The sequence below is a fragment of the Rousettus aegyptiacus genome, unplaced genomic scaffold (genome assembly GCF_014176215.1).
Source record: "Rousettus aegyptiacus isolate mRouAeg1 unplaced genomic scaffold, mRouAeg1.p scaffold_m13_p_5, whole genome shotgun sequence".
NCBI classification, from domain to species: Eukaryota; Metazoa; Chordata; class Mammalia; order Chiroptera; family Pteropodidae; genus Rousettus; species Rousettus aegyptiacus.
In genome coordinates this window covers 6,227,508-6,254,416 of record NW_023416308.1, presented here as the reverse complement: position 1 = coordinate 6,254,416, position 26,909 = coordinate 6,227,508, and the positions used below count along the sequence as shown (strand labels likewise).

Sequence of the window (26,909 nt, the reverse complement as noted above, 5' to 3'; positions counted from 1 at the left end):
AAACTCCAGTTGAGTGCAACGTAGATGAGAAGACAGGCTGGACTGAGGCCCAAATCCCAGCACACGCTCACTGCAGCGCCTGGACATCCCCAGGCCTCGACTTCCTCTTCTGCAAATGGGAATAATAATCTCTCACTATTAATACCACTGTGAGGATTAAACGAGAGCAACTAAACACACGGCCGCTGCTCAGCAGATGAGGAGACTCAGCACACTGGCACCTCTCAGGGGAGGGATCACCGATGAAGGTCAACAGTGGTCCCAAGACCGCAGAAGACCCCACGTTCTGGGACTACCCAGGTTAGGTCACAGAGCAGCACTATTCATTGCTCCGTCGTCTTCTTATATATCTGAAGACAGTCTAAGCTAAGTGACCTTTTTAAAGGAGATATTTTTAAAAAAGAGACAGTAATTAGACCAGTGTCCCCTACCAATGACCTTCAGGCCAGCCAAGGACTCTGAAACACAATTAAGATTTTTTTTTCTTGAATTGTGTGCTTTTTGTTTGTGGGAAAAGATTTTTCTGGGTGTTACCAGTGAGCTAAAAAACCAAGGGGTGATACAGTCACAGAAGACAGTCAGGGAATGAGACCCAGCCGCCCCTGTGGACCCGTGCTCCTTCTCCTCAGAAATCAGTCTCTGAGGCCTCGGCCTCAGGCAGTTAGGAGGCTTAAATGAGATTATGTGACAGCACTTTAGAAAAAGTGTAACCTGTTATACAAAAAGCAGGTAATATGAGACCATCAACTCTGGAGAAATGATCGGTCCGTATCAGCAACTACATCAGAGGGTACAAAACAGAAACCCAGACGCTGACATTCCCCATACTCGCTACTCAAAAACCTCTGATAACGAGGAGATGGGGAGTTTATCACTGAAACTGAAGACGACCCTATCTGGGATCTTTGTCCAGCATCCTCTTATCTCTCTTGCATTTCTGCTTGACAATGATGGTTTTTTCTAGCTCCCTTCACAGTCTGCAACAGACTGAACCTCCTCCCTCTCCCCACTGTCCTCAGAACTGAACCCCGCTGACGTCTGGAGCTCCAGCATCCTATCCGGGCCCACAGCCGTGCAGGCTTCCGGCTCTCTTCCTTCCCCACGACCCCCGACCTCCCCGCGGCCACCTCTGGGAGCTCACCAGACGCTGAGCCCCTCCTCCACCCCGCACCGGCCTCCTCACCCCTCCTCCGGCTGAGGATCCCGCCCTGGCATTTGTTCTCCATCCCACCTCCAATCCCTCCACTCCCTCTCCAGGCACTGCACCCGGGCGAAGACCCCAGGCCTGGAAGACCCCAACCGCCCACTTCCTGTTTCACACCGAAGGAACAAAGTAGAGCAGAAAATTCACACAGCCAAGGGACAGGGCTGTCACTAAATATCCGTGTTCACCACCTCAGACGGGCACTCAGCTCCGCCCAGAAATGTACTGCATTTCTTGCTTTTTCTACATAATTACTATTTCATACTTTTCCCCACTTTCCTCCACTATTTTGTCTCTTCTTAGAGTCCTCGAATGTCAGTTGATGGCCTTTCTGGGTGTCTGATGACGCCCATAAAGAAAATCCATTTCGGTTCCCCTCGCTGTATCTGCGGCCGCCTTCTCCTTTGTCCCTCCTGTTGCCACAGAAGAACTGTCCCTCCGCTGACCGAACCCAGCCCATCCGCGGTGCTCTGGGCCCCACGCCCCTCCTCGTCCAGCCTCCCTCCCGCGTCCTCTCCCTGGCGTCTTCGCTTTGATGTCTCAGAGGCATCCCGAACTTCATGTCGCACGTCCGGAGGTGCTCCTTCGCCCTCCCTCCCTCCTCAGATCCATGCCGCCCACCCCACTTCTCAAGCTAGAAAGCTGCAGTCCTCCTTAACGCCACCCCCGCCCCTCATCCGTGCCATCGTCAAACCGCCCCGCGCCCCACGTCTGCCTCCGCGATCGCCGCCCGCTGCTGCTCTTCTTTCTGCTGCCCCGGCCCCCACCCTGCCGTCTCCTACCTCCACACTCCTAGCCCTGCTCTCTCGTACAGCTTCCAGCTCTCCTGACCTCTGCCCCAGGGCCACTGTCCGCGTCAGGCTCAAAACCCTCGGATGGCTCTCCCTGCCCCCTCCAACAGCCGAACTAGCCCCTCGCCCTGCTGTCAGCATCCCAAGGCAACGCGCACGTCCACCACTTCTCTTCCAGTTTATTCTGGCGTGTTAACGTAATATTCGTTTCCAAAGGAAGGAATAAAAAGTAAAACAAAACAAATGGGAGGGAAAAAAAACCTGCCCGAGTCTCTGGGATACGTGGAAAGGAGATCATCAGACCTGGGGGCCTCTGACTAGGCCTCCCAGATACTAGGGCCGCCCCATCCCGACCCTCACGCCCCCGCCCCCAGGGCTGTCAGATGTGTTCCGAGCAGATTCTCTCCTCCTGACATTCTGGATGCCTGGCTCCAGCATGTCTCAGCTCAAGTGACACTCCCTCAGAGAGGCCCTCCGTGTTTACTCCATCTCAATACCCAGTCGCTCTCTAATATTTAACCATCTTGTGGCCCAAACAGCACAATCAGAAGCTTCACTGGTCATCTACTTTTTAACTTTCTGTCTCCCTAGGCTCGGTGAGGACAGAGGCTGTACCTGTCTTGTCTACAAGGTACCAGCAGTGCCTCAACTGTACATGGCCCATAAATGGCTACCGAATCAGGAAGTGAATGAATGCGTGAATGCATGCTAAACGAGCGACTGCATGACCCTGCGTTACTGCCCAGCATGAACAGTTACCAAAGTCTCTAAAATACGACAATATACTTACTTGTCCAACCTTGGAAAGTTTAAGTTCTCTTAACGTATAGTCATGAGCGGCACTTTCTTTGACGTTCCTAACGCGCATGACGCCGTACTCTTTGAGAGCGTACTCGTCGGGCCAGTATTTGACACATTTACTCTGGAAAGGATCAGAGGAAAGACAATCAATCTCTGAACTCTGACCTAAAAGCCTAAAGCAGCAGAAGACAAACGTTCAAGTCTTGCTTAATGAGCACTAACCTGGACTACGGCTAACCTAGTATTTAACTGTTGGATTTTCAAAGAAAATAGAAAGAAGAGTTTGAATAAGAAAAGCAGGTGCTTGGAGAACCAAGGAGAAGAGGGATGACAACGGCACCTTGCAGAGTGACCTAATCCGAGACACAGGTCAAAGACAAGTCAATGCTTGTTTATTTATCTCTAAAGAATCCAAGATGCAAAGGGAGGGACTGGCCAGTCAGGGGGTGCTGTCTAGTAGCTACTGAGTTTTGAATTCTAGAGATCTGCCAGTCACTCTGTGGGGAAGGCAAGCAGGGACTCTGGAGGTGGACGGGCTGCCCAACGAGCCACACGGTCTGGTTCATCTCCACCCCACGCACCTTATCTAACCCGACTGTGAATACCTCTGGCACAGAAAGGCAGCCGATGGGGTTTTAAACGAGCTGCTTTTTCTATATCCAGATCCATTTGATACCTACCTCACACGTGACCTTCACTTAACTAGGTGCCTGGGAATGCCAAGCCCGCAAGAGCAGGCGGATGGAAAAATACGGCACCAAGAAAATCATTCTTGCTGTCAAAAAGGAACATATTCCAGTCAATGAGAGAGGAGTCTATATATTTGTGATGTGTCCGGGGCAAAGAATGATTTTGTGTTTTGGGTTTTCTTCCCAGGTGTGGTCACTTACATCACATACTTTCCGCAACCGAGACACAAATAACAGCAAGAGAAATCTTCCTTGTATGTGAGAAATTCAGTTATAAAACTAGAAATAAAAGAGCAGCTGCAGATTATCCCCGCGATCAATGATTAATTGAATGAAAAGAAAAGCATGGTAGGAGAAAAGTCCAACAGAACAATTTAATAGATGGTACGACTTTTTTGCTTGGCACGGTTTGGGGGCTTTTATTTATTATTATTTCGAATTCAGCTTTCCCTCCAGTTTTTGCAGATCCAAATGCCTCTGTGACTCCTTTGATACCATTTCCCCACACCCCCGAAAAAAATGCTTTTAATATTAATTGTACTCAATGCTGTTATTGGCTGATCAATTCTGAGGACTGCTGTAGCTTAAGAGAACGCAAAATTAAATCACAACTCTGAAAACATTTTAGCTGACTTTAAACATCTGTAAACTACTGCAGCCTGCCTCCTACTTTTTCCAAAGTCTAATGAAAACCTTGACAAACAAATTCTAAAAGGTCAGAGCTAATTCTCTAGCTTTTAAATCTAAGCCCAGGAATCAAAGAGAATCCAGAGTCTGGATTTTCTTCTGTGCAGCGGGAGGGTACTGAGGGAGCAGGGCGTCAGAAAGGCCTGCGGAGAGAATGAAAGCCCATCGTGACATCCTCTCCACCCATCAAACGAAGAAGATGATGGGAAAGCAGGCACAGACCGGGGTGAGGGGGTGAGGGGCGGCGCCGGAGCGATTCGGCCCAACGTCTGTCCTCTGAAGCGGCGCGAGCACCCTCTCTTCACGGCCCCCAAGAACAGAGAACAGGTGGCCTCCGATAACTACAGTCAGGGAACACGCAGGACAGAGGGTTCAGTCTCCCTTTCCATACTTAGGGACACTTACCTGAAGGTAGAAATTATGACATCTTAACGTGTCCATTAATTCAAGGACAACTGAGGTCACTGCGGGCAGATACTGCGGGAAGCCTTTGATTCATAATGGCCAGATCGGGCCCCACAGGCATTCGGAAGCGTACCAAGTAGTAGCACAACGACGGAATCTTAGAAAATCAGAGTGCCTTTCACACCTGATATGAAAATCATTTGGAAGGCTAAAATTCAAAATCACCCATCTGCCTTAGCTTTAAATGATGTGCATGACTGCTACATTCCATGCAACTTTTACATGGATCAATTTAAAAAGAACTTTGACTAGGACACAAACAAAAACACCTAACTTTTCCATATAACAAAACCCAAGTAGATGGGCTCACTTTGGGACACGCAGAATTACCACTTAATGCGATTTGTCAGCTTCTCTATCACTGTGGGATGTTACGATGTTTAAACACCAAAATGTCGTGAATCATGTGGGGAGATGGGTACGTGGCGCACACTGCTGGGGGGAGTGTATACTGGGACAATCCCTATGGAAGACAGGTGGGCAGAACTTAGGTAAATTTACAACACGCATGCCCTATGACCTAGCAATTCTTGACATCTCACGTAGAGAAATACCTGTCACATACACACAAAAGCAAGAAGACTATTCACTTCAGCACTGTTTATAAAAGTAAAAGCTGAAACACTTAAACACCCAATGCATAAATTGGTTAAATAAACTATAGTACATCCATCCATACCATGGAATATCAAGTAATTACTAAAAAGAATGAGATAGGCCAATATGTAGAAGTTAGAACATAATTAATGGGTGAGAAAACCCCGCCATGCACACAATTAAGTTACTGTATAAAAGCACTTTTTTATGCAGTATTTTCCAGAAATACTGTATTTTCCACGTATGTAAATATACGTCTATATGAAAATGTAGGTATGTGAGGTCCATAGTAATGCCTATAATACATGAATGTATATAAATACCAAGAAAACAGTATAGAATAACACAAATCAGACTGATAACAGGGTTTATGTTGGAGGAGGAAACTAAAATGGGTGGGTGAGGGATGGTGACAGACAGTTTTAACTGTGATGTGTTTGAATATTTATATGAACATATTGTTTAGATAATTCAAATTAATTTTTAAATGCTTAAAAGTCATGATAAATATAGTTTATATGACCAGTGAAATAAGCGTTTATTTATTAGTGCTCTAATCACTTGAAAGTACTAGCCAGGCCTTCTTATACTGCCTTTTGACCACTGCTTTTGCATTCAATACGATAATAGGGCTGGATTTACTGTCCCACCTTAAACAAATGAAAAAACTAGAAAAATGACATGATATATATAACAAGATTAGTGCCAAGGACATTAAAACAATTTTAAATATATTCCATATGTTCAAAAGGTACAAGAAATAATGCACTTGTGAAAAAGAGAGAAAAAATATTAAAAATACTTAAATAAAACTTCTAGAAATGAAAAGGACAGTATCTGCTACAAACACACACACACACACAATGAATAAGACTAACAGCAGATTATATGCTGCAGAAGAAAAGATTAACCTAAAGACATACATACGGCAAGAGAAACTGTCCAAAAGAAACATGAAGGGAAAAAGAGAACTGAAAAAAATGAACGGAGCCTCAGCTAACTCTAGGACAACTTAAGACAGCCCAATATACGTGTAATTGTTATCCTGAGCTGTGTGTGTGTGGGGCGGGGGGCTACATATTTGAAGAAATACTAAACATCCAAATTTAAAAAAAAACTGTAAATCCACAGATCCAAGAAGCTCAGTGAACTCTGAGCAGAAGAAACAAGAAAAACTACACCAAGACACAGCATAATCAGACCTGTCTACTTCTTTTTTGCCAGAGAGTCAGTTAGAGTAAGCTTAATTTGCTTACCCAATTCTTAATATGGTCAACTTGATGTGTCCCTTATATTAAAAATATTTCATCAGAAGAGTACGTAGCATACCTTTCCTCTCTCCACTTCTTTCGTTGTCATGACAATCACTCGGGAGTTCTCTTGAAACACCATCCGCCAAAAGTCATTCACCGTATTTTGCAGACAGCCTTGGGTGGCAATATAACTCTTTTTGGGCTTGGAATTGTTGCACTTGGTTTCAAATTCAGGCTAGAAATTTTAGGAAAAAAATCCTTCAAACAATTGGAAGTTGCTTTTCAGGACATAAGGAATGATTTAAAATACAAACATAGGTTTGCTGTGTACAGTCAGAAAACACGGTGAAAAGCTAAGTTTACCATGATAATATTTGCGTTGATGTAATCTGAAACAGGCTCACTGGGATCACCGTCGTGTAGAACAACCCTGGTATGATCAACTGGAAGGAAAAGAGACCAAGTCAGAAAAATATTCAAATCTCTTCAAGACAAATCAGTTCAAACCAGTTAATCCTCAATTTTGTCCAAATTCTGTTTATTTAATGATAAAGCCACATAAAAATTAGATCCTAAATAAGCACAACAATAATCTAAATACTACATGATGCCTCATAATGCTTTCTCTAAGAAGAATAAAGTAGCAATGTCACTTTCCTGGTTTTGATAATATACTACGGATATATAGGATATTTTCATTGGGTAAATGGTACATGGGAACCTTCTACATATTTTTGTAACTTCTTATGAATCTAAAATTATTCAAAAGAAAAGTTTGGTTTTTTTAAGGAAGGGTAAAGTACAGATAAATGACATGATGTCTAAGATTTGCTTCAAAATAATTTGGAAAGAGAGGAGAAGTAGATCAGAGCGTAGATGAAACAAGACTGGCCATGAATTGACAATTGTTGGAGCTGGGAGATGGGTACGTGTGCATTCTTTATGCTATTCTGTTTCCTTTTGAATATATTTGAAACTTTCCATAATAAAAAGGATTTTGTTTAAATGAAGCAGAATAATATACAACACCTAAAAGACAAGATTCTGATAGTATCGACTGACCAAATTCTGTACATTAGTAGCATACCAATATAAGTGCTCTAAGCTAAATAGTTTACAATGGGAATTACTAATACAGTTATATGTCTTGGCAGAATAACATTCTTTTGCCTCAGACTCCCCATCTTTAAAGAAATAAGATGTGCATGAGAGGGTATGTCTGATTGGGATCTTTTAGGGAGAAAGGATGATCACATTGTTTAGAAACTGCATGATACTGTTCCCTGCACCCTCCCCTACCTCCCTACATCTTATTAATGAGCACCAGTAGATGAGCAGAAATGAAAACTTCAACATAAAAAGGATGAGGCTTCCGCAAAGTCATTAGGGTCATGCTGCGGCTCAAACTGATCTCTCCAAATTCTTCAATTGCCCTTTCTTGGTCTTATAAATGCCTCCACTTCCCCCTGTCCTCACCTACACACATTACAAATAATCCGTATGGATGTGATATACAGAAATGCCATTATGTGTGCATACGCATACAGAAAGAGAAAACTATGCTACACACACGCGCGCACACAAATAGGTTTACACTATCTGACAAAGTAGCTTTGACCTGATAAGACATTAGAGCAACGCTCTCCAGATTTGACCATGCACCCAATAAGCTTTAATAATAAAGTTTTTGAACAGTGAAATATATACACATATTAATTTTTTTTTTTTACCCATTTTTAAGTTAGGTAAATTCTTTATGCAGGCACTGCCATCAATCTGTACAGAAATTTAATTTTTTCTTTTCTTTTTTTTAAATAAAGGATATAAGTCAAGGCACGTTCTAAGCGTTCCTTCCGTCGCCCGCCGAGGCTTACCGCCACAGCCCGCTCTGGGGACCCGCGCAGGAGAGCACGGTGCCAAGGGCAGTGGCTTTGGGGGCTCGAGCACCAGTTCTCCCACTCACTCCTCCTGCGACCTTAATAAAATGGCCTATAAAATGGGGACAGTAAGAACAACCGCTTCGCATGCGTGTGGTGTGGACTGAGAGCTATGGATTCAGAAGGTCTGGCACCGTCAGTCCGCAGGACAGGAAAGCTATCACTGCCGTTCAGGGCCACGTCTCTGATCCTCGTCCAAGGCCCACATCCTTCTGGGCCTCTTTTTCCCCACGGTCAGCTTGGGCTCTACCTGGCAGCATGTGGGTGTGAAGGGAGGTACTGCTTCATCACCAGACCCTCTTCTGAGCAAAATGTGGTTATGGACCCAAAGCTCCAGTCACTCGAGCTCAGAGCATCACAGAGCGGAACAGGTGGAAGAGGCCTCAGAAGAAGCTTGTCTGTTCCCCAAATGAAGGGACAGAGTCTCAGAAGGAGGGGCGCCTTTTCCAAGACCCACGGGCCACGTACTGCAGAGCAAGGACACAAGCCTGGGCCCCCTGTGGCTCCTGGTGTGGCCTGACACTGGCAAGCCTTAAGATTATCCCTCTTAGGCGGACAAAACTAATTAGCAGAAGGAAACAGCCACACTTAAAACCTCCTAGTGGCAATTTTACTCAGTAACCAGCATCGCAGGAACTTGGTGAATGAGGCCACCACAGTTGATGATTTTAAAAACTGCTCACGATTAAAAGGGGTTATGGCCTCAGATCTACTGACAAGGGGGCATGCCCTCGAGAAAAGTTACAGGGACCCTAAGAATCACAATCACCAAGAGTGACTGTTACTGAGCAGAATATTAGTACTTACAGGGCAGGATGTTTTTATATCTATTTTTGTTTTTATTTTCTTGCCTCTGACCCTCTTTTCGGCTGTAGAGAAGTTTGCACTCCTGCTGTTGTAGTGTCTAAAGAGAAACAAAAGGAAAATATCATCATGTGTCAAAATCTTCCCCAAAAAATCCTGGCTCAGCATTTCTGCTTTAAGAAATTTATCATCGGAAATAGTCACGGTCGTGCGCAATGGCTACAAGAATGTTGATCTTAACTGTACCAACAGTGGTAAAGACATCAAAAATGACAAAAATGTCCCACAGGGAAGGGCTGACTAGCACTACTGCCCGCTCTTACAATAGAACATACTGCAGCCATTTAAAAGATGTTCTAGGAGGATATTTCATGCCTTGGAAAGGTGACCAGAATAACCACTAAGTGAAAAGACTGAACTTCCCAAACAGTGTGTGACCTTAGCCATGCACTTGCATTTGCCTGTGTGTATAAGAAATGGCAGAGGATACACACCGAAAAGTAACGGGGATTTTTTTTCAGGGTAGCGGAATTATAAAGGCCTCCCCTTCTTCTTCTCTCTCTCTCTCTCTCCCTTTTTTAATCTATTTTTTTTTGGGGGGGGGGGCTTAAATTTTCTACAATGAATAAATATTTATAAAAAGAGAAACCTTTAAAATTAACAGTGATTCAAAATGAAAACCAGGGAAGGACGAAGGTGGTGAAGGAAGGAAGCCAGACTTAGGCGGTACACGTACAATAAAGTATACAGACGTATGACAAAGAGATACACCTGAGATGTATAATGTCATTACCTGACCTTACCCCAGTTAATTTAATTTTTAAAAAAGAATGAAAGCCAGCAGGTACCAGTGTGCAGTGTACAAATAAAGATGGGATTCCTGGTCCTGAGGCGTTGTTTCATTCTGACCAAGCCACACGTCATTTCTCAACTTTGGGTACCAGAGGACGATAAAATGGTTTGGGCGCCAGTGGTCTGTGGGCATGCAAGCTTCACTAGCAAGGCTTTAATGTCCTCCTATGCCGCAAACCCATGTGAGTGCCACAGGTGGCCAGCTGGCGTCCCCACAGATCCCCGTGCCTCCACCACGGTGTCCCCAGCCAGAGTGAGGAAGAGACATCAGGCTCCTGAAGCGAGTGGCCAGAAAGGACCCCTCCGCAGAGAAAGGAGGCGGGGAAGCCCGTCAGGGAAAGCAGAGACCAAACCACGAGGGCACAGCAGGACTGGCCCCGATGGAAGAGGGGAAGTGGGGGACTGGCGAGAAGGGCCGGCTGTGGAAACAGACAGGAAGGAGGACAAGCCGGGCTGAAGCACTTTCAAAGGGTAGGTTTCATTTTCAAAATTACAAAAAAAAAAAATGCCTCTTCAAGGGACCATTAGCTTCAATCAAATAAGCCTAATCTGTTAACAGGAAATCACACATGGGCAAATCAAGAAAGTGAAAGGCAGACTAAAAATATGTGTGTGTGTGTGTGTGTGTGTGTGTGTGTGTGATCCTACAAGGAGTGACAGAGTCAATATTTCATAACATAGCTGCTCTGTTATATTTCCATTTCATTTATCTGCTATTTGACTCTCAGTTTCGAAACGCAGCATTAGGCCTTGACACACAGCTCATAACAAAAGTGTTTAGCTCGCTGAAACCTGGGCAGAAATAAAACTCTGAGAAACAGTCAAAGTTTTTAAATGAGTGCTGACTCATTAAAGCCATTTTCTTTCTCTTGAGCGAGCATTTCCTCTGAACTATGAGCCAGTCTTACCGAGCAATATTTGTTTTTAGGAAGAAGGTTCAGTCTTGATTTTTAGACATGATGGCAAGGTTCAAAAATAAGTTCAAACACTATGAATTGACTCGATCACTTAAAATCAACCAAGTTAAGAAAAACAATGTCAACAAAAGCTACAATTGGGGGCGGTGGGGAGGGGGTGAGTCGTGGTGCTAGGAGATAATTAGCTGCTCGGTTCAAAACAAACTTGACAGGAAAGCAAAGAAGTGTTCGCTCAGAAAACAAACTTCACACGACGCTTCACCTGAGGAGGGCATGTGGCCAGGACGATCCCTACGAAAGCCGCATTTTACCCAGGCCCTTTGTTTAATCAACTTTTACTTTCTCCCCCTGCCGTCAAGATCAAGTCCAAAAGCTTTTCAACACCTCGTGAGGCCTCTTCTTCTCTGAGCTCAGGGAGGCCTGCCTCTCGTGTCCGCCTCTGTTTCGCCAAGTCACTCGCCTGCCTGTGCCTCAGTTTCCCCAAGTGTAAAGTGAGGATAATCCTAATTACCTACCTCGGAGTACCAGTGTGAGACCTTAATGTAAAGTGCAAACTCCTGCCTGAAACACGAGGAAGCCACGGAGGAGACGCTGGCTGTCACCATTGGATTACGACCGTTCCTGGAGCTCTACGCCCAGCCGCTGCACGTGTGGTCTGCGGACCGACCCGCAGGCCCAGCAGCATCACCTGGGAACGACTTAGAAACTGTCTCAGGTCCTACCCCAGATCTGCTCATCACAATCTGCGCTTCAACAAGATTTCCATGTGATTCGCGTGCACGCTAAAGTTCTCAGACGTACGGTCTATACTCCAGACGTCCCAAGATACGTGTGAGGGCCTGGGAGTCACCATGCGTCATCTTCGGGCTTTCTCATACCTGCTATGCCTCACCTAGAACTCCCTTTTTCTGCCTCGAGCACCTATGCGTAGTGATGTTTATTCTTTAAGACCTACCTCAAGTACTTCCTCCTCCGGGAGGCTTTCCTGACCCACTGGGCAGTGAGCAGCACGACTTCCTGTGCCAATCACCACTTAGCAGCTGTCTGCAGAACCTCTCTTGCTGGGAAAATTTCCCTAGGTGTACTGGAACCCACCTCCAGAGGATGGGGCCAAGGGAGGAAAAACTCTAGAATTAAAAAATGTATTAAGGGAACTTAAGGACAGAACAGAGTCTCGAGAGGCAGCAAGCTGGTGAATCGCCCCACAAAAGGGGACGGGGTGGAGCCCTGAGATACATATATAGCCACCAGGAACACAGGTGGCCTGTGGCCAAGTGGCCTGTGCTTGTTAACCAGCTTAATGGCCTTACTTATCCATGTAAGAGCACACCTTTGAGGTGATACGGGCCCACCCCTCAGGCAGTCACTGAGAGCAACCTGCTTCTTAAGATGGCATCGGTCACGTCAAGCACTAAAAACCATTTTGCCTAACGCCCTCCATGAGTACATTTGTCACACTGAACCCTGCTTGTGTCTTCCCAATCTGTATCCTCTACTCCAGAGCAGGGACCACCACGCTATGCCTACAACTAGTGAGCATCAGGCACAGAGGGGACACTCAAAATGTGTTTGCTGAATAAGCAAAGAAAGAAAAGGAGGGAGAGAGGAGATTCGCAAACCCAGATTGTCACCGCTGATGGTCTCGGCACTGCAGGCTCCACACTTAGAGTCCCACTCCGACACTGCTGACCCGGACTTCAACAAAAAGGAAAAGCCATTGTAGGCAAAATGCCAGACCATTTCCCAATCTTCAGTCATGTGAAAAGCGTCTTCAGGATGCTTTGCCATCTTGGCACGCCACCTCTTATATCGGTTGTTTTCTTAAATTCATCTCTTCTTTTTCCCTTTCTTAAAATGTATTTCAAAAAGAAACTTCCCATTACCAGCAATATGACAACTAGTACCATTTGCCATGTACAGAAGGTAACCAGAAAAAGAAATATAATGAAAACAAAACATTATCAAATTCTGCCCGAGGCTTTGAAAAAAAAGGGGACAATGGTAGGTATTAGAAATAGGTGTTAAAGACATGTCAGTACTACACTGAAATTTTGGGTAAAAAGAGAAAAACTTTCTCATTCGCTAACTCAATCTTACTGTGTAATGGAGTACCACCAAAAATCATCTCACGTATGAAGAAACATGTAGCGAGACAAAATTCAGAGTTCTAGGCCAGGGAAATCCTCATCAACACCCATGGCACGTCAGCTGGACCATCCACCCCGGTCAGCCAGGAGCTTCCATCGTCCTGCATTTAAGTTCCCAGTCATCTCCTCCATGCGGATTGGGGTTTGAACAGCACAGGAGTCAAGACAGGCCTTTGAGCCCTGGAGTCTTCCAGAAAGGACAGGCACAGAGCCTCTGTGTCCCAGGCATGGGTGGGTGCTAACTGCCTGGGGCTGGCAGCTGTCACCGATTAATAACAGCCAACAGTGCTCCTGTCCCCCCAGCTCCTTCCTCAGTGCCGTTAGCCCTTTCTCCTCTGTGCCTGGGGCCCAAGTTGCTGAACACATTTCATTTCCCGCAGTGGAAGGCTGCCATCCATCCATCTAGAGTGAGTCTGAAAATAAAAAAGACTCAGAAGTTGTGACTTTCCATGCTCTGCCCGCAGAGGCTCCCCCACTGCACCCGAGTGATCAGCCACCAGCCGCTAAGGGCGCTTCCTCCCCAGCACCGAGCTGAGGGATGGAAGAGGCGGGAGACCGGCCAGCAAGCCCTGCCCCCAGGAGGTTACAGCCCTTTCTCTGTTCATCTTCCACAACCTCCCTCTGCCAGCAGTCCCTGGGGCACCAAAAGCTGCAAATGACCTGTCAAGCTGAATGTCACTGTGACTCCATCAATGATAAGGCTGGGACAGGCAGCAAAAAGGATTATGTAAAGCTGGGACATGGGCTGCAAGATACCCCCGTTTCCCAAGAAATATTGCCCAAGGGTTTGCACCAAACGGAAGAGCGCTCAGAAGGAGCCAGAGGCTGCTTACAGTCACCTCAGCACACACGGGAGCAGAGCTAGAGCCAAAGCGATTGGATCAAACCATTAAACCTGGAAGGCATCAAGAAAAAGTCAATCCCCGATCCACAATGTACCTTGAGGAGCGCCCAGCAGCACAACCGACTGTGGATGGGACAAGTGTTCGTGTGTACGATCACCCCTTCCGTTCATGGCCAGTGGACACCCCTGCTCCCCACCTCAGACCCCCGCCAGCCGCAATGCCAGTAGCGGTGTCCCTAGTCATGAGGGCGTATCCAGCAGATGGGGGAGGGGAGGGGTAGAGACGGAGGAAACAGGTTTAGCGAAATGTGGGCAGCAGGAGGCTCATCCCACTATTTTCTCTACTTTCCGGTGTCTGAAAACTTCAATAATAAAAGGTTTTTATACGCGAATTAGTAATAAATAACAATGTAAAAGCCCTTGCTGACTGTCCCCGCACCCCAACCAGGCTGTGGCCTCCTGAAGGAGAGAAAGGGGGTGGGTGGGGGTCGGGGGAGGCTGTTGCACAGATGGCCCCTCTGGTGTGGACGCCGTGAATAATTATTAAGACGGTGGGAACTGCCCGGGCAGGCTGCGAACCAGGCCCTCTGCCCGGTCTGAGCCAACTTGTTTGCCTCCGGATGTGGAATACAGCCTCTGCCCACCCCGCCACCACCTACCTTGCCACCACCCACCCCGCCAACGCTCACTCCGCGGGGGGACACCGCCACCGCCCACCCTGTCACCGCTCACTCCATCCTCTGTGCTGCAAACTCTGTGGTGCAAGCGGGCACTGCGGGCGGGTGACAGCCCCCACTTCCTGGTGCCACGCTGCACGGCCGGCCACCATCTCTCCACGGTGGGCTCTGGGCAGCTCGCCGGGTCCACAGCACCATCCAGGAAGGAAGGGTGGCTGGAGACTCAAGGTCCCAACCGCTCGACAAGCACTTACGAAGCGCTGTGAGGGGCAAAAGCCTCCCAAGACTTGGTCTCTGCCCCGCGCCTGCTGTCAGCCAAGTCACCTCCTTCCTCCCACGAGGTGGAGTATAAGCAGAAACATAAGTTGAAAGGCACAGGCCCTGGAGAACAGGTTCTGACTCAGGAGACAGCGGCGAAGGGTGCAAGCCTAATCTGTCAGTAAGTGTGCGGTTAATTATGCGGTGTGGGATTCGGGGAGCGAGACCCAAGAAAACTAACTGAGGCAGGTTTCTGGAAGGAGCACATGAAGAACTGAGACGGGTACGAGTGAGAAAAGACATCCTGGCAAGCTAAGGAACGTAAGCAAGGTGGCTGAGGGGCCAGCGAGCGGGAAGGTGAGGGCAACTGGCCGGAGGGTCTGGTAGCCGCGCCTCGCCGAGGCGGGCAAGTCAGGAAGACGGCCCAGGGCCTTGGGAACTGGTGATCCTCAACGGCTGAGTGAGAAGAAACGCGGTATCAGAAGTCCCAGGAGTTCAAACCACAGTCAACCATTTGCCAGTGGCATCCTTAGGGACACTTTTCTCATTTCTTCTGGGCTTAGTTTCTTTGTATTCAAAATGAAAATACGTGTTTAGTAGGAAATAGGGAGCCACTGAAGGTTTCTGAGCAGGAGGATTACAGGAGGAATGCTGAGAGCAGATTAGCGTGAAGAGTGAGTGGAGGGTCAAAGGCAGAGAGGTAAATGGCACCTTGTGTCTCCTGGGGTGAGGAGAGCTGGCACCCCGGGCATCCAGCAAAACTCCTGGCCCTGCCACGGCCCACCTGGGTGGCCCGGGGCAGGTGGCTTGATGTCTCAGAGTGTCCAGGATTACGCCACCTGCTTCGCAAGGCCCAGGGGATGCAATGAGGTGGCTCCCTAACTCAGGATAAAGCACCAAGCAGACAATAAAGGCTAGGCTCCTTCCTCCCTCTGAGACCAGGAAGACATTACGAAAGAAAAATCAACAGGGCTTACTGAATGGCAAGGGATGGAGGGAGAGGAGAAAGATGAGTTAGGGTATGCTCTGAGGATTCCAGCCTACAGGGCCAAAGAAAGAACAGTACGATCACCAGAGATGGAGACATAAAAGGGGGCATTTAGTTTGAAGGGGGAAAATAACAGGTCCTGTTTTGAATGTTCGCGTTTGAAGAGACGTGACAGCCAAGAAAGAAATGTGGAAGGCACGGTTCAAAAGGCAAATCCGGAGCTGGAAGCCACATAAACTCTGGGGAAATCGGGGTAGCACGGGATGGGCACGCTCCCCAAGGAAGAGCAGATGTAAAGTGATGAGCAGATGGCCCAGACTACATCCTGGAAAAACCCCGGAGTTATTAGCTGGTTAGGAGAAGAAAAGGCAACAAACAGCAAGAGAGGCACAAGGGAGGGGAAGGAGGAACATACCGGGCATGCGCTGCCACGAGGCAGAGCATCCGAGAAAGCTGTGGGGACGAGGGGCCGGACCGCGCTCCCACGGGCGGCACGAGAGAGAACGGGGCTGGAGAAAAGACGGGATGTCAGTAAGCAAGCCACTGGGGTCTTCTGAAAGTGTTGCTTCAGTATATGGGGGAAGTCACATTCCAAGGTTAAAGAAGGCGGGAGCTAAGGAGGACCAGAGGCCACAGCACGCCCCCCACTCGGGGAGGAAGACGGAAGGACAACGGCACACGCAGTGAGCAGCAAGGTCATTTACAGGCAAAGGGAAAAGGCGAAGCAGAGATGTCAAAGCACCTGAAAGCACCTTCGGTTCTTACATTCTCTGTAAAGATGTCAAGCAGCTCCAGCAAATGAAAACAGTTCTAAAGAGGAAAGCGTGACCCCGGAGGGGCAAAGAAGGAGAGAGGGGAGGGGGGAAGGGGGAAGGGAGGGGAGGAAGAGAGAGACAGACTGAGACTGAAAGAGAAACAGCCCAAAGGAAACAAAGGAAGTTGTCCAGAACGGAGCTTTTGGAAGCAACTGGGAGAGCTCAGGCCTAGATGGAAAATCCTGGCTACAGCTGCCGCCTGCCATCCAAGAGCGCTTTACAGCACGGGGCTGGAGCCCTGGCTGGGGACTGTTGTCCAATGTGGCACTGCTTAGTCACCGAGGGGAAGATTTCCGCTAGAGATCACCAGCAAGAATTATTATTCTAGACACAGCTTTGGGGTACAGAGAAAGTCTTGTTTCCATAAAACCTAACCATCTCAAAGTAGAATTTATAGCTCCACTGAGCAGGATGTAATCATTTCAAAGAAATCCAAACTGGACTGTGGGCTCAAAGGCAGGCACCGGCTCCTCCTGGAGACACGACGGTTGGCAGGGCCGCTGGCAGAATCGGGACATCTGTGTCACTGTCAGGGAAATGACTGTAATGCCTGTGCGAGCTGAAAACAGCTTCAGACCATGACAGAGGGGAATGGGTTGCGTAATGCAAGAAGGCTGAGCTTTAAAAACAAATTAAATTACCCAGGAAAACAAGCTTTAAAGGGCTGGGGAAAAATAACCCTAGTTAATAAGGTGCTGTGTGTGTGTGTGTGTGTGTGTGTGTGTGTGTGTGTGTGTGTGTGTTAATAACAAACAGAAGGTTCAAAGCTAAAATCTTTCTGAAATTCACCACTGCGACCCTGAATTAGATCCTCTTGGACAAGTGTGTATAGGGATCTCAAAAACTAAAATGTGCACCTGCCAACCCTCGAATGGGCTCCAGATGAAAACAAAATGGATGGGAGTAGAGGAGCATCTCCAAGCAAAGCCTGAAACATCCCTCCCTACTTTTTTTAGCATCAGAAAGCTGTTCTCTCTTGAAATATACACAAAGGGTCTGAATCTAGTACAACTCTCACTACTGAAAGCAGCTCAGATTCGACACCCAACATAAATACTTATTTGTGCCCTCCGTGTGCCAGGCTTTCTGGATACCAGGGCTTTGGTGAACAGAGCAGGACTCCTTGTCTTTGTGTGCCCCATACAGTGCTCCGAGTGATTTTCTTAGGCGATAGGCACACAGCAGGATCAAAGCGTGTCTGTCTCTTTATTTGTTCACCATCAGTTTTCATTTGAGTGAACCTCCCTTTATACCAATAGACCTAATAATAACGCTTCCATGGAGTCATAGTACAAGAGACAAACATTAAACTAATAACCACACAAATTATTCATGAACTCCAAGGATGGTTAGTGCTACACAGAAATAGATTTGCTGCTCTGTGCACACTTAACAGGAAGAACCAATCCCAGCACGGGGACAGGGATCAAGGAGGGATTCCGTGAAAAAATGACCCTGAGACGGGGTCTGAAGAGTGAAGAGATGTTGGCAAGGTGAAGAAGTGAGGAAGGAAGAACATTTTGGTGCAATCCCGCCTGTAACACCGTAGAATCACCTGAAGAACCACATGCCAATTAGATGTCTAACAGGCAGTTCCACTTTAACGTGTCCAGAATGAAAGTTGATCACCTGCCCCAAACCTGTTCTCCAATCTTCCCCATGGTAACTCCATCCTACCAACTGCTCAAGCCAAAAACTTTCATCTCATCCTGGCCTCAGGTCTGTCTTACCACACACAACCTGTCAACACTGCTGTCAAATACTGACAATTCTACCTTCAAAATATCTCGAGGACACGACCATCTCCACCGCAGCTGCCCAGGTTCAAGCCGCCATCGTTTCTCTGCTCGTCTGGCTGCCATCGGCTGCCTCACTGTTCTCCCTGCTTCTATTTTCGCCCTTACAGCCTGCCTTCCACGCGGCAGCCAGAGTGATCACGTCACTCCTGTGCTCGAAACTCTCCGGAGACTCTCCGCCTCCTCCAAGTGCAAGCCAATGGCCCGACACTGGCCCAGAGCGCCCTGCGCACTCTGAGCCATCTGCGGTCACTCCTCTCGCCCGCTCCCCTCCACCTGTACTGCTGTTTCCTGATCGCACCGCATGTTAAGGGCATTCCCACCTCAGGGCCTTTTGCACTCACTGGTCCCTTCGCCTGGAAGGCCCTTACTGAGGTCAGCTGCATGGCGTGATCTGCATAGAACGGCGACACGCCATCAGCAGCATACCCTTTTATCTTGCCCTACTTCATTTCCTCCAAAGCACTTATCGCCATTTCATGTATTGAATTATTTACCTGTTTCTTTGTTTACCATCTGTCTCACCCAACTGACTACGGCTTCAAGCACAGACTTTGATTTGTTCTCTGCTACATCCCTAGAACCTAGAACAGAGACTCCAGCACACAGTGTGTGCTTAATAAATATTTGCTGAATGAATGAATGAATGAATGAGTGAATTAATCACTGCCACCACCAGTGTCAAGTGTTTGTGGCAGATATTTCCAGGACATTTGCCCAACTCCCTATAATTCTCATCTCTGAGGACTATTTTTCCCCGAACAGGGTGGTCCATGCAGACATATCTGTTCTATGTGATCTTATCCTTGGCACTGCTCCTTGGACCAAAGGTAGATGGCATCTTAGCCCATGAGAATCTTGGAGATTTTGGTACAAAGACTAAGAGTTGCTAGTTTCACTATCTAAAAGGGGCTAAAAGCAAGGTTTGTAAGTCAAGAAGTAGAGAAATCCACTGGAGGAGAAGGATGAAGTAGGTATGGGGAGAACAGGGTACCGGAAAAAGGGCGGTGAGATGGAAGAGGAAGATGAAAAGAAAGAGTGGGGGCCAAGGGACCACAGGGGGCATCCTCAACCTGGGTCCTGCTTTCAGACACGGTGCCCAGCCTCAGCCCACAGTGCCCCCTGGCAGCTCAGGCCTGAAGGACTCAAAAGGGAGGAGCAGGCACAGAGAGGGGGCAAATACCCTGTCATGGAGCCATGTAATCTGTACCTCGCCATGATGCGCAAGGCCTGAATCAGGTTTCAGGTAAGCTGCACGTCGCAGGTGCGAAATTATAGGATCATAATCTGCTTTTTGACACTTAGTGTCCGTCTCATTTTAGCAGAACTTTACTCCATTTCAACAGATCTAGAAATAATTATCTGCCTCTTCACATTCATGAGCGGAGGTATGCAGGAGACGCATGATGTTCACACAGATCAGAAATGGGCGATATCTAGGGGAAAACCGAAGACTGGGGATCATGATGTCTTGATCATACAACACATCTTGGAAGAAAATCATCGACCTGAATTTATTTTAGCAGCAAAGGGATAAAGAACCAGAGCTTCACAAGAGACTCTGGATTTTAAGATGCGTCAAAAGCAAAAGCAATTTATAAGTGTCTTCTGGGGACACATACCTGAAGGACATAGAGAGTCCTACAGATAACCAGGAGCTGGGCATATAGACAAACAATAACACAGCTGTCAGAGTCAGACCACCAGCAGCCTTGCCATTCAGATCCCTTGAAGACCATCAGCATACACGGTCAGAAGGACCTGATGCCACGTTTATCACCTGCCATGAGACAGCTAAGGTACAGTCACTAAAACGGCAATGCCTTGCTGTTGTGCAAAAGACCTCAGTTTCAGAGGACTTAGATTATGGTAAGTCTCTGCCTGCACATAGCTAATTTTTTCTATGACGGTTTGTTCTGTTCTCAGACTTATTCCCCTGACCCCAACCCTGAAGGGCAATTTTTTTTTTAATGGACTGGATTTGAGAAGCAGGTATGGAAGAGATCTAGAAAGTAGGCTGTCCACTGTTTAGACCTAGGCTTCCATTTAAATGCAACATTAATGCCCCAATTTCGAGCACGACCACGTATCACCTCAGCCTGACCTCGATGGAGACCCTGCAGGGTACAGATGTGACTTTGTTTATTTTTTTTCATTTCCCCTAAAAGCCAACTCAATCCATCCCATCCCTTTGCTGTTAATAATGTATAAAAGATGACATGACTTTGAGATGTCGCAGAGTGAAACCATCAAGTTAGTGCTTAGAATCGACTTTCTTTTTCCAGCAGGCTTGTTGTTCCGAGTTCAGATCTTGACTCCACCATCGGAAACGTGAAAACACCCCTACCACCACCGGCTCTTCGGGAAGGTTTGACTTTTTCCCTGAGCGTCGCCCTAGGTGAAGTTAGCGTCACTGCACCATAAACCCAACTCACTGCTGTATCTTTTTACAGGTTCATAGTCACTTTATAGGAAAAGTGGTCTATACAAATGATCCTCAGCTACCATTTTAAAAGGAAATATGACACTAAATGGGTCTAGATTATAAAATAGCTCACTGTTTCTTTTATTTACCAAAAAGGTTCGACATCGTTCGATTTTAACTAAAAATGGTATTTTTCGGACTTTAAATATGCTAACCAAAATTATGTACGGTGTATGATAAAAATTAGAGATTAAGTAACAACCATGTTTTTAATGTGAAACATTAAAAATGTTAATAACAGCCAGCAAAAATAGGAACAATTGCATGCGCAGGGCTATTCACTGTATCCTCTTTGTAATATGTGTGGGAACGATCCAAATGCCCATCAGTACACTGAAGAAACCATAGTACATCCACACAACTGAGTTCTATGCAGTGAAAATGAAGGAAGACTATCTCTAGAGACCACTATGGAAAAATGTCAAATGTAATTACTTTATTGGGAATAGTGGCAGTCCTATTCTGAAACTGTTGTGTGTGCAATGTGGGATAAAGCATATAAATCATCATATTATGGCTTCAAGAAGTGGGATTTGGGGCACAGAAGAAAAGAAGTCCAGGAGTAAGATCGACGAGGTTAGTAAAAACAATGAAGTCCTGGATATGAAGTATCATTTGAACTTATAATGTATTTTATTTTGAGGAAAAAGTTTTTTCTAGTTCCGTCCGCTGAGAAGGCAATAACCAATCTCGTAGCAATAAGCACCTCTGGCTCCCAGACCATAGTCTCTAAATACTACTTCATACAAAAGAAAGGCAAAAAAGTAAGGAAGAAGGGAGGAGAATGAGAGGGAAGGGGAGACACTAACTCACTCCTTGGAGAAATGACTGATTTCAGTTCTGACACAGGAAATATATCATACCGTAACAACTTACCACACCGGAAAGTAAGGAACTCAGCAAAAACTATTAGAGTTGTATAAGGGTTAAAAGCCAACTTGAAGAAACTCCCACTCGCCAAAGCTAAGATAACCCGAGCAACAAAAATGATAATGAATGCCGTAAAGAAGCATACCAAATGTGTTTAATGAATCCACGAGCGCAAACTGATACAAAAACAAAATGAAGCAACAACAATAACAACTCTGGAGAATGCTGTTTTGAAAATTGCTTAGTAAAAAGTAAAGAATCAAACATTTATCCTGCGTTGGTGACAAAAAGCTCACCTTTATGGAAATATTCCAGCTAATAAATGAAGAAGAAGCGATAAAGTTTGAATATCACAATCTGATACCTCTTATGAATTAACGGATCCAGGCAGTAATTATCAGCGGCTGCTGAGAAAATAAATGGAGAAACGACAGGACATAAGTAGTTCCTGACACACCGCCATATTGCAGTCTGGCCACAGAAAAACTAGTTCTAATAAAGCCTCCGAATATATCAACTTACAAGAAATAGAGGGAGAGAAACGAGTTAAAATCTATCACAGAGGCACACTCGGCAAAAGCCGGACCAAAGTGATTTTTAGGACAAAGAACCTGCTTTCTCCAATAATAAAAACAAAAACAAAAGCAAAGAGAATGCTAGAGTCTGAATGTTTGTGTCCCTTCAAAATTCCCATGTTGAAGCCCTAATGCTCCATGTGACGGTGTGAGAAAGCGAGGCCTTTGGGAGGTGATCAGATGATGCGGGTGAAGCCCTCATGAACAGGACGAGTACCCTTAGAAAACAGACCCCAACGAGCTCCCTCATGCTTTCCACGACGTGAGGACACAATGAGAAGTCTGGGACCTGGAAGGGAGCCCACACCTGTCTGCGCCTGCACCCCGATCTCAGACTTCCGGCCTCCAGAATTTGAGAGCTAAATGTGTGTTACTTATGAGCCACCCAGTCTGTGATATTTAGCTATATCAGCCTGAATGAATTAAAGCAAAGGGAGAGGGAGGAGAAGACGGGAGAGAGAGGCTGGAAGAGGAGTCAAAATACTGACACTTAAGCTTTTTAAAAAAGAGCGAGATCTATGGAGTTTATTTAAATGACGCACAAACTTTTTTTTTAATTATAAGACAACTATCATAATCTGAACAATGATTACATAGTTGATGGATTTTTGTTATCTTGTCTAGATGTGGTAGTAGTGTTTTGGTTAATTTTCTAAGGATTCCATAAATACGGAAATATTTATGACTAAAACAACATGATGTCCGGGGTAACTAATGAAGCTGATGATGGTACATGGGGGTTCTTTATACAAATCTATTTATATATGTTCAAAAATTTTTCATAATCAAGTAGAGGAAAAAGCACTTCCCAATTCAAACAAACTGTGTGTGTGTGTGTGTGTGTGTGTGTGTGTGTGTGTGAATCAGGAAAATGTAAACAGTGACTGATAGGTGTTAATATTACGGAATTATTGTTACTAGTTTTAGGTGTGATGATATTCTGGTAATAATTTTTGAAATGAAAGTTAAAGATAAAACGACATCTGGGATTTGCGATACGCCAGGGCTGGGGGAATGCCTGGCATGCAGTTAAAAGAGATGCCACGTATCAACAATTGCTAATGCTGGGCGACAGGTACATTGCTCTGATTATGCTATTCTGTCTGCTCCTGTATACACCTCAAATTTTACGTAATCAACACTTCAGGTTTCTCATTAAAAATTTGATATAAAGTTTCTAAAATTTCTGTACTTATCCATCTTACCTTATAAGGCTTTATAAAGACTGAATTAAATGCAGGAATATAATTCGGTGAATGCTGAAATGCTACCTTTTATCATCTAGGCTGGCAGGATACAATGATGAGAATAGCCAGCTTGAGATTTTTAAATTCTGACTCATTAAGTTTATTATCACTTTCTCAGTGATGCTTTTCATCACTGTCTTCTCTCAACTGTAATGTCCCTCTAGACAAAAACCCTATCCTTCTTGTTTGCCACGGTATCCGTGCTAACTAACCCAATACCTGGTATAAGGGAAGAAACTTGAGTTCAAGGCTCTGGTCAGCACCGCTGAGCAAGGCCTGTGAGTGATCTGGTCTATACACACCACGACGGCTGCAATTCAATCAGCATTTGTGCTATGGAGACTGGACAACTTACTTAACCTCCCTGAGCTATAGGCTCCTTATGCGTAAAATAGAAATAATATCTTTAACCTCTCTGAGCCTTAGGCTCCTTATGTATAAAATAGAAATAATATCTATCTCAACAAGTCTATCTGACATACTGTGGCTAAAATGACTTCATTTGGCCATTCATGCATTCATTCACTCATTCTATAAATAGTCATAAATTCTAAAGTCCTACAAATGTGTGGAATAATAAACCGTTTATGGAGTTTCTGCTGGGTACCAGGCATTGTGCTACATGCTAGGAATAACTACGAAGATAAATATGGCACAGAAAGTTTTCTGTCAAATGGATGAGGACAGAGAGAACAAGATTACAATATAAATTGGTAAGTGACATACCAGAGGACAACAGGAACAGGACACATTCCCTTTGGGGACATTCTCCTACCTGAGCTGGTTTCAGGAAAGAAATCAAATTTCACTTCCCAAAGTTAAAAATTTCAACTCCTAAATTAAAGCCACTGTGAGGTATTTCTCTTTTACGCATTCACTGCAATAAGGCTATAGATTCTTTCTGGAGACCCCAGCCAATGCCGGAAATCTTCCAAAAAAATGAGATCCTTTTTTCTGGGTTTCTGCCAGCCAACCAAAAGAGCCAAATGGAGCTACTGGCTCATCCATCTAACAGTAACTGCCAACTCCCTTCTCCAGAACACAATGCCCTTCTATTTCAAAGAAGCCCCCTCAGCAACGTGTCCCATGTCGATCGATGGCCAAATTAAGGAAGGACACAGATTTAAGTCTTTCAGATTCAATTGCAAACACAAGACCAACTCTTTTTCTATTGCAAATAGGACTTAATAACTCACATAAAAAAAATTTTTTTTTTTCTAATAACTTACCTCAAATTCTTCCCAAAAGCCTTGTTTGACTTTATCTGTGGTCTCAGCTAATTTGCTTAGTTCTCGAACTCGGCTTTCTATTTCAGCAGCATTGATACGAGTCGTGTTGAGGGGCTAATCGAATTCAGCAGTTGGTGTGAAATGAAGAAAGTATTACAGAAAAAAAAGTGTTAATGCAAAAATAATAAAGACTTCTATTTTGGCATTCATAAAGACAAGGACAGGAAGTTCACAGGACACAGTAATTCATAATAAACATTTTCAAATACAGTTTCACTTTCTTTTCTAGTCTGTCGGGAACAATATCCTTCTCCAATTTCCGCACACATTTCACTCTGTTGATGTAAATTCAACAGATTTTTCTTGACAAATAGACCACAACATTCGAGAGATAATATCATTTGCCACTAAGTGATAAGAGTGAACTCTGAAACAGCAATAACTCCAAAATGAGTATGATCACCTACAAGTAACCAAAGGTGGATCGACGGTGAAAACTTGCTTTAAAAACTCTATAAGGCCTTTTAGAGAGATGAATGGAGATAGTCGTGGAAATAATAAATCTGAAACTTGTTTCCAAACACCCAGGAGGAGAGCAATGAGCGGAATGATGACGGAAACAAGCTTCGATGTGGTGATCGCAACTGAAGCTGAGCGATGGGTACGCGGAGCTTCGTGACACTATTCTACCTCTGTGTGTTTGGAAAATTCTACGTTAGGATTTCTTCCAGCTCTGTGAAGAGATGGAACTTCAGCTTTCCGATACATACGCTCACCTGCTTGAGTTGCAGTACTGTGCCCAATGTTTCTACCATGGGGTTCTTCTTGTAATGCTCCACGAGATCTGTCAAAGAGTCAAACCGCTCTCCTCCACCGACGTCATATTTTAGTTCCTTTCGAGACAAAGAAGAATGTGCTTATTACCTTTATGTTAAGTATGCTGTTTCCTCAACAGAGGCTAACGCGCCCCCAGTAATGGAAGATCAGATGGTGAAAATGGAATGGCTGACCCAGTGTGAAAGAGTTCCAGGTACGGTATCGGCTCTAAATAAGCATCCAGCATCAAGCGGGCCACGAAAAGTGTCTCCTTCATTAGTTAACTAAGTAGTTAAAGAAATCCAGTATACTTTACTATTTACTTATACTCTAGGCTAAGCAATGATACATAAGGCTGCTGAATAGAAAAAAGGTAACTATTTCTTTCTAAAAACACAACAAATCCCAAGGCTGCTGAGGCAGCACCGAAGCCCAATATACATGTCTTTACTTTTCTAATGAAAATTATTAAAAGACCAAAAAATTTTTTCTGACAAAAGATCAGAATAGGCTATTTAAAGGAAACAACAGTAAAACAGTTAAATTCAGAAAAAAAAAAACACAACCCTAGAAATAATATATATGAAGATATTTGAGTACAATCTTTTATTTAAAAATAAAATTTTCAGAATAACAAAGTAAAGACCTCTGAAAATCCACTCGTCCATAAAAGAAACAAGGACACTGGCAAACAAGCGTCGTAAACTCTTTTAGAACTCTGAAAATTAAACAAGAACTTGCAATAGTCCAAGGAGCAGTTATACAAGAAAAATGATTAAATTTTGGTAAGAACAGCAGACTGTGTCATTTTAACTTGCCCTATTCCCGTTCACCTTTCCCCCGAGCTCCTCAGTAGTTCTGAAAACCAACAGCCTTGTGATCACAGTAGCTATGAAAATAAGCAACCAAGCACAATAGAGGGTACAGGATGGATTTGGAACTCTCAAAAGAGACCTATCTCCAGAGAGTGATCACTATGTGACCTGTGTGGCAGCTCCCTGGAAAAGTTCTATTTTCCAGGCTGGTCTTTATTTGATTGACTGAGAACTCACTCAGAGCTCACTCAGACTTGTCTTTAGGGGGTCTGCTGAAAACAATTAGCATCAACTGTTTAATATCACAGCAGCCTGAGGTGGTAAGAGCAGTTAGGGCAAATAAGAGACTG

The 26,909-nt window shown here is 45.2% G+C and overlaps 1 protein-coding gene across 2 annotated transcripts in view; it reads right to left on the bottom strand.

Moving 5' to 3' along the window:
- The window catches only part of PTPN11 (protein tyrosine phosphatase non-receptor type 11), a 72,709-nt gene that overhangs the window by 19,640 nt on the left and 26,160 nt on the right, over positions 1-26,909 (bottom strand). For both annotated transcript variants that reach the window (XM_016149758.2, XM_016149759.2), the window contains exons 5-10: positions 25,705-25,821; positions 24,929-25,042; positions 9,232-9,328; positions 6,851-6,930; positions 6,564-6,722; positions 2,786-2,917 (exon numbers count right to left, since the gene is read on the bottom strand). In XM_016149758.2, coding sequence (XP_016005244.1) covers positions 2,786-2,917; positions 6,564-6,722; positions 6,851-6,930; positions 9,232-9,328; positions 24,929-25,042; positions 25,705-25,821 — 699 coding nt within the window. The remainder of the gene's footprint in view (positions 1-2,785; positions 2,918-6,563; positions 6,723-6,850; positions 6,931-9,231; positions 9,329-24,928; positions 25,043-25,704; positions 25,822-26,909) is intronic.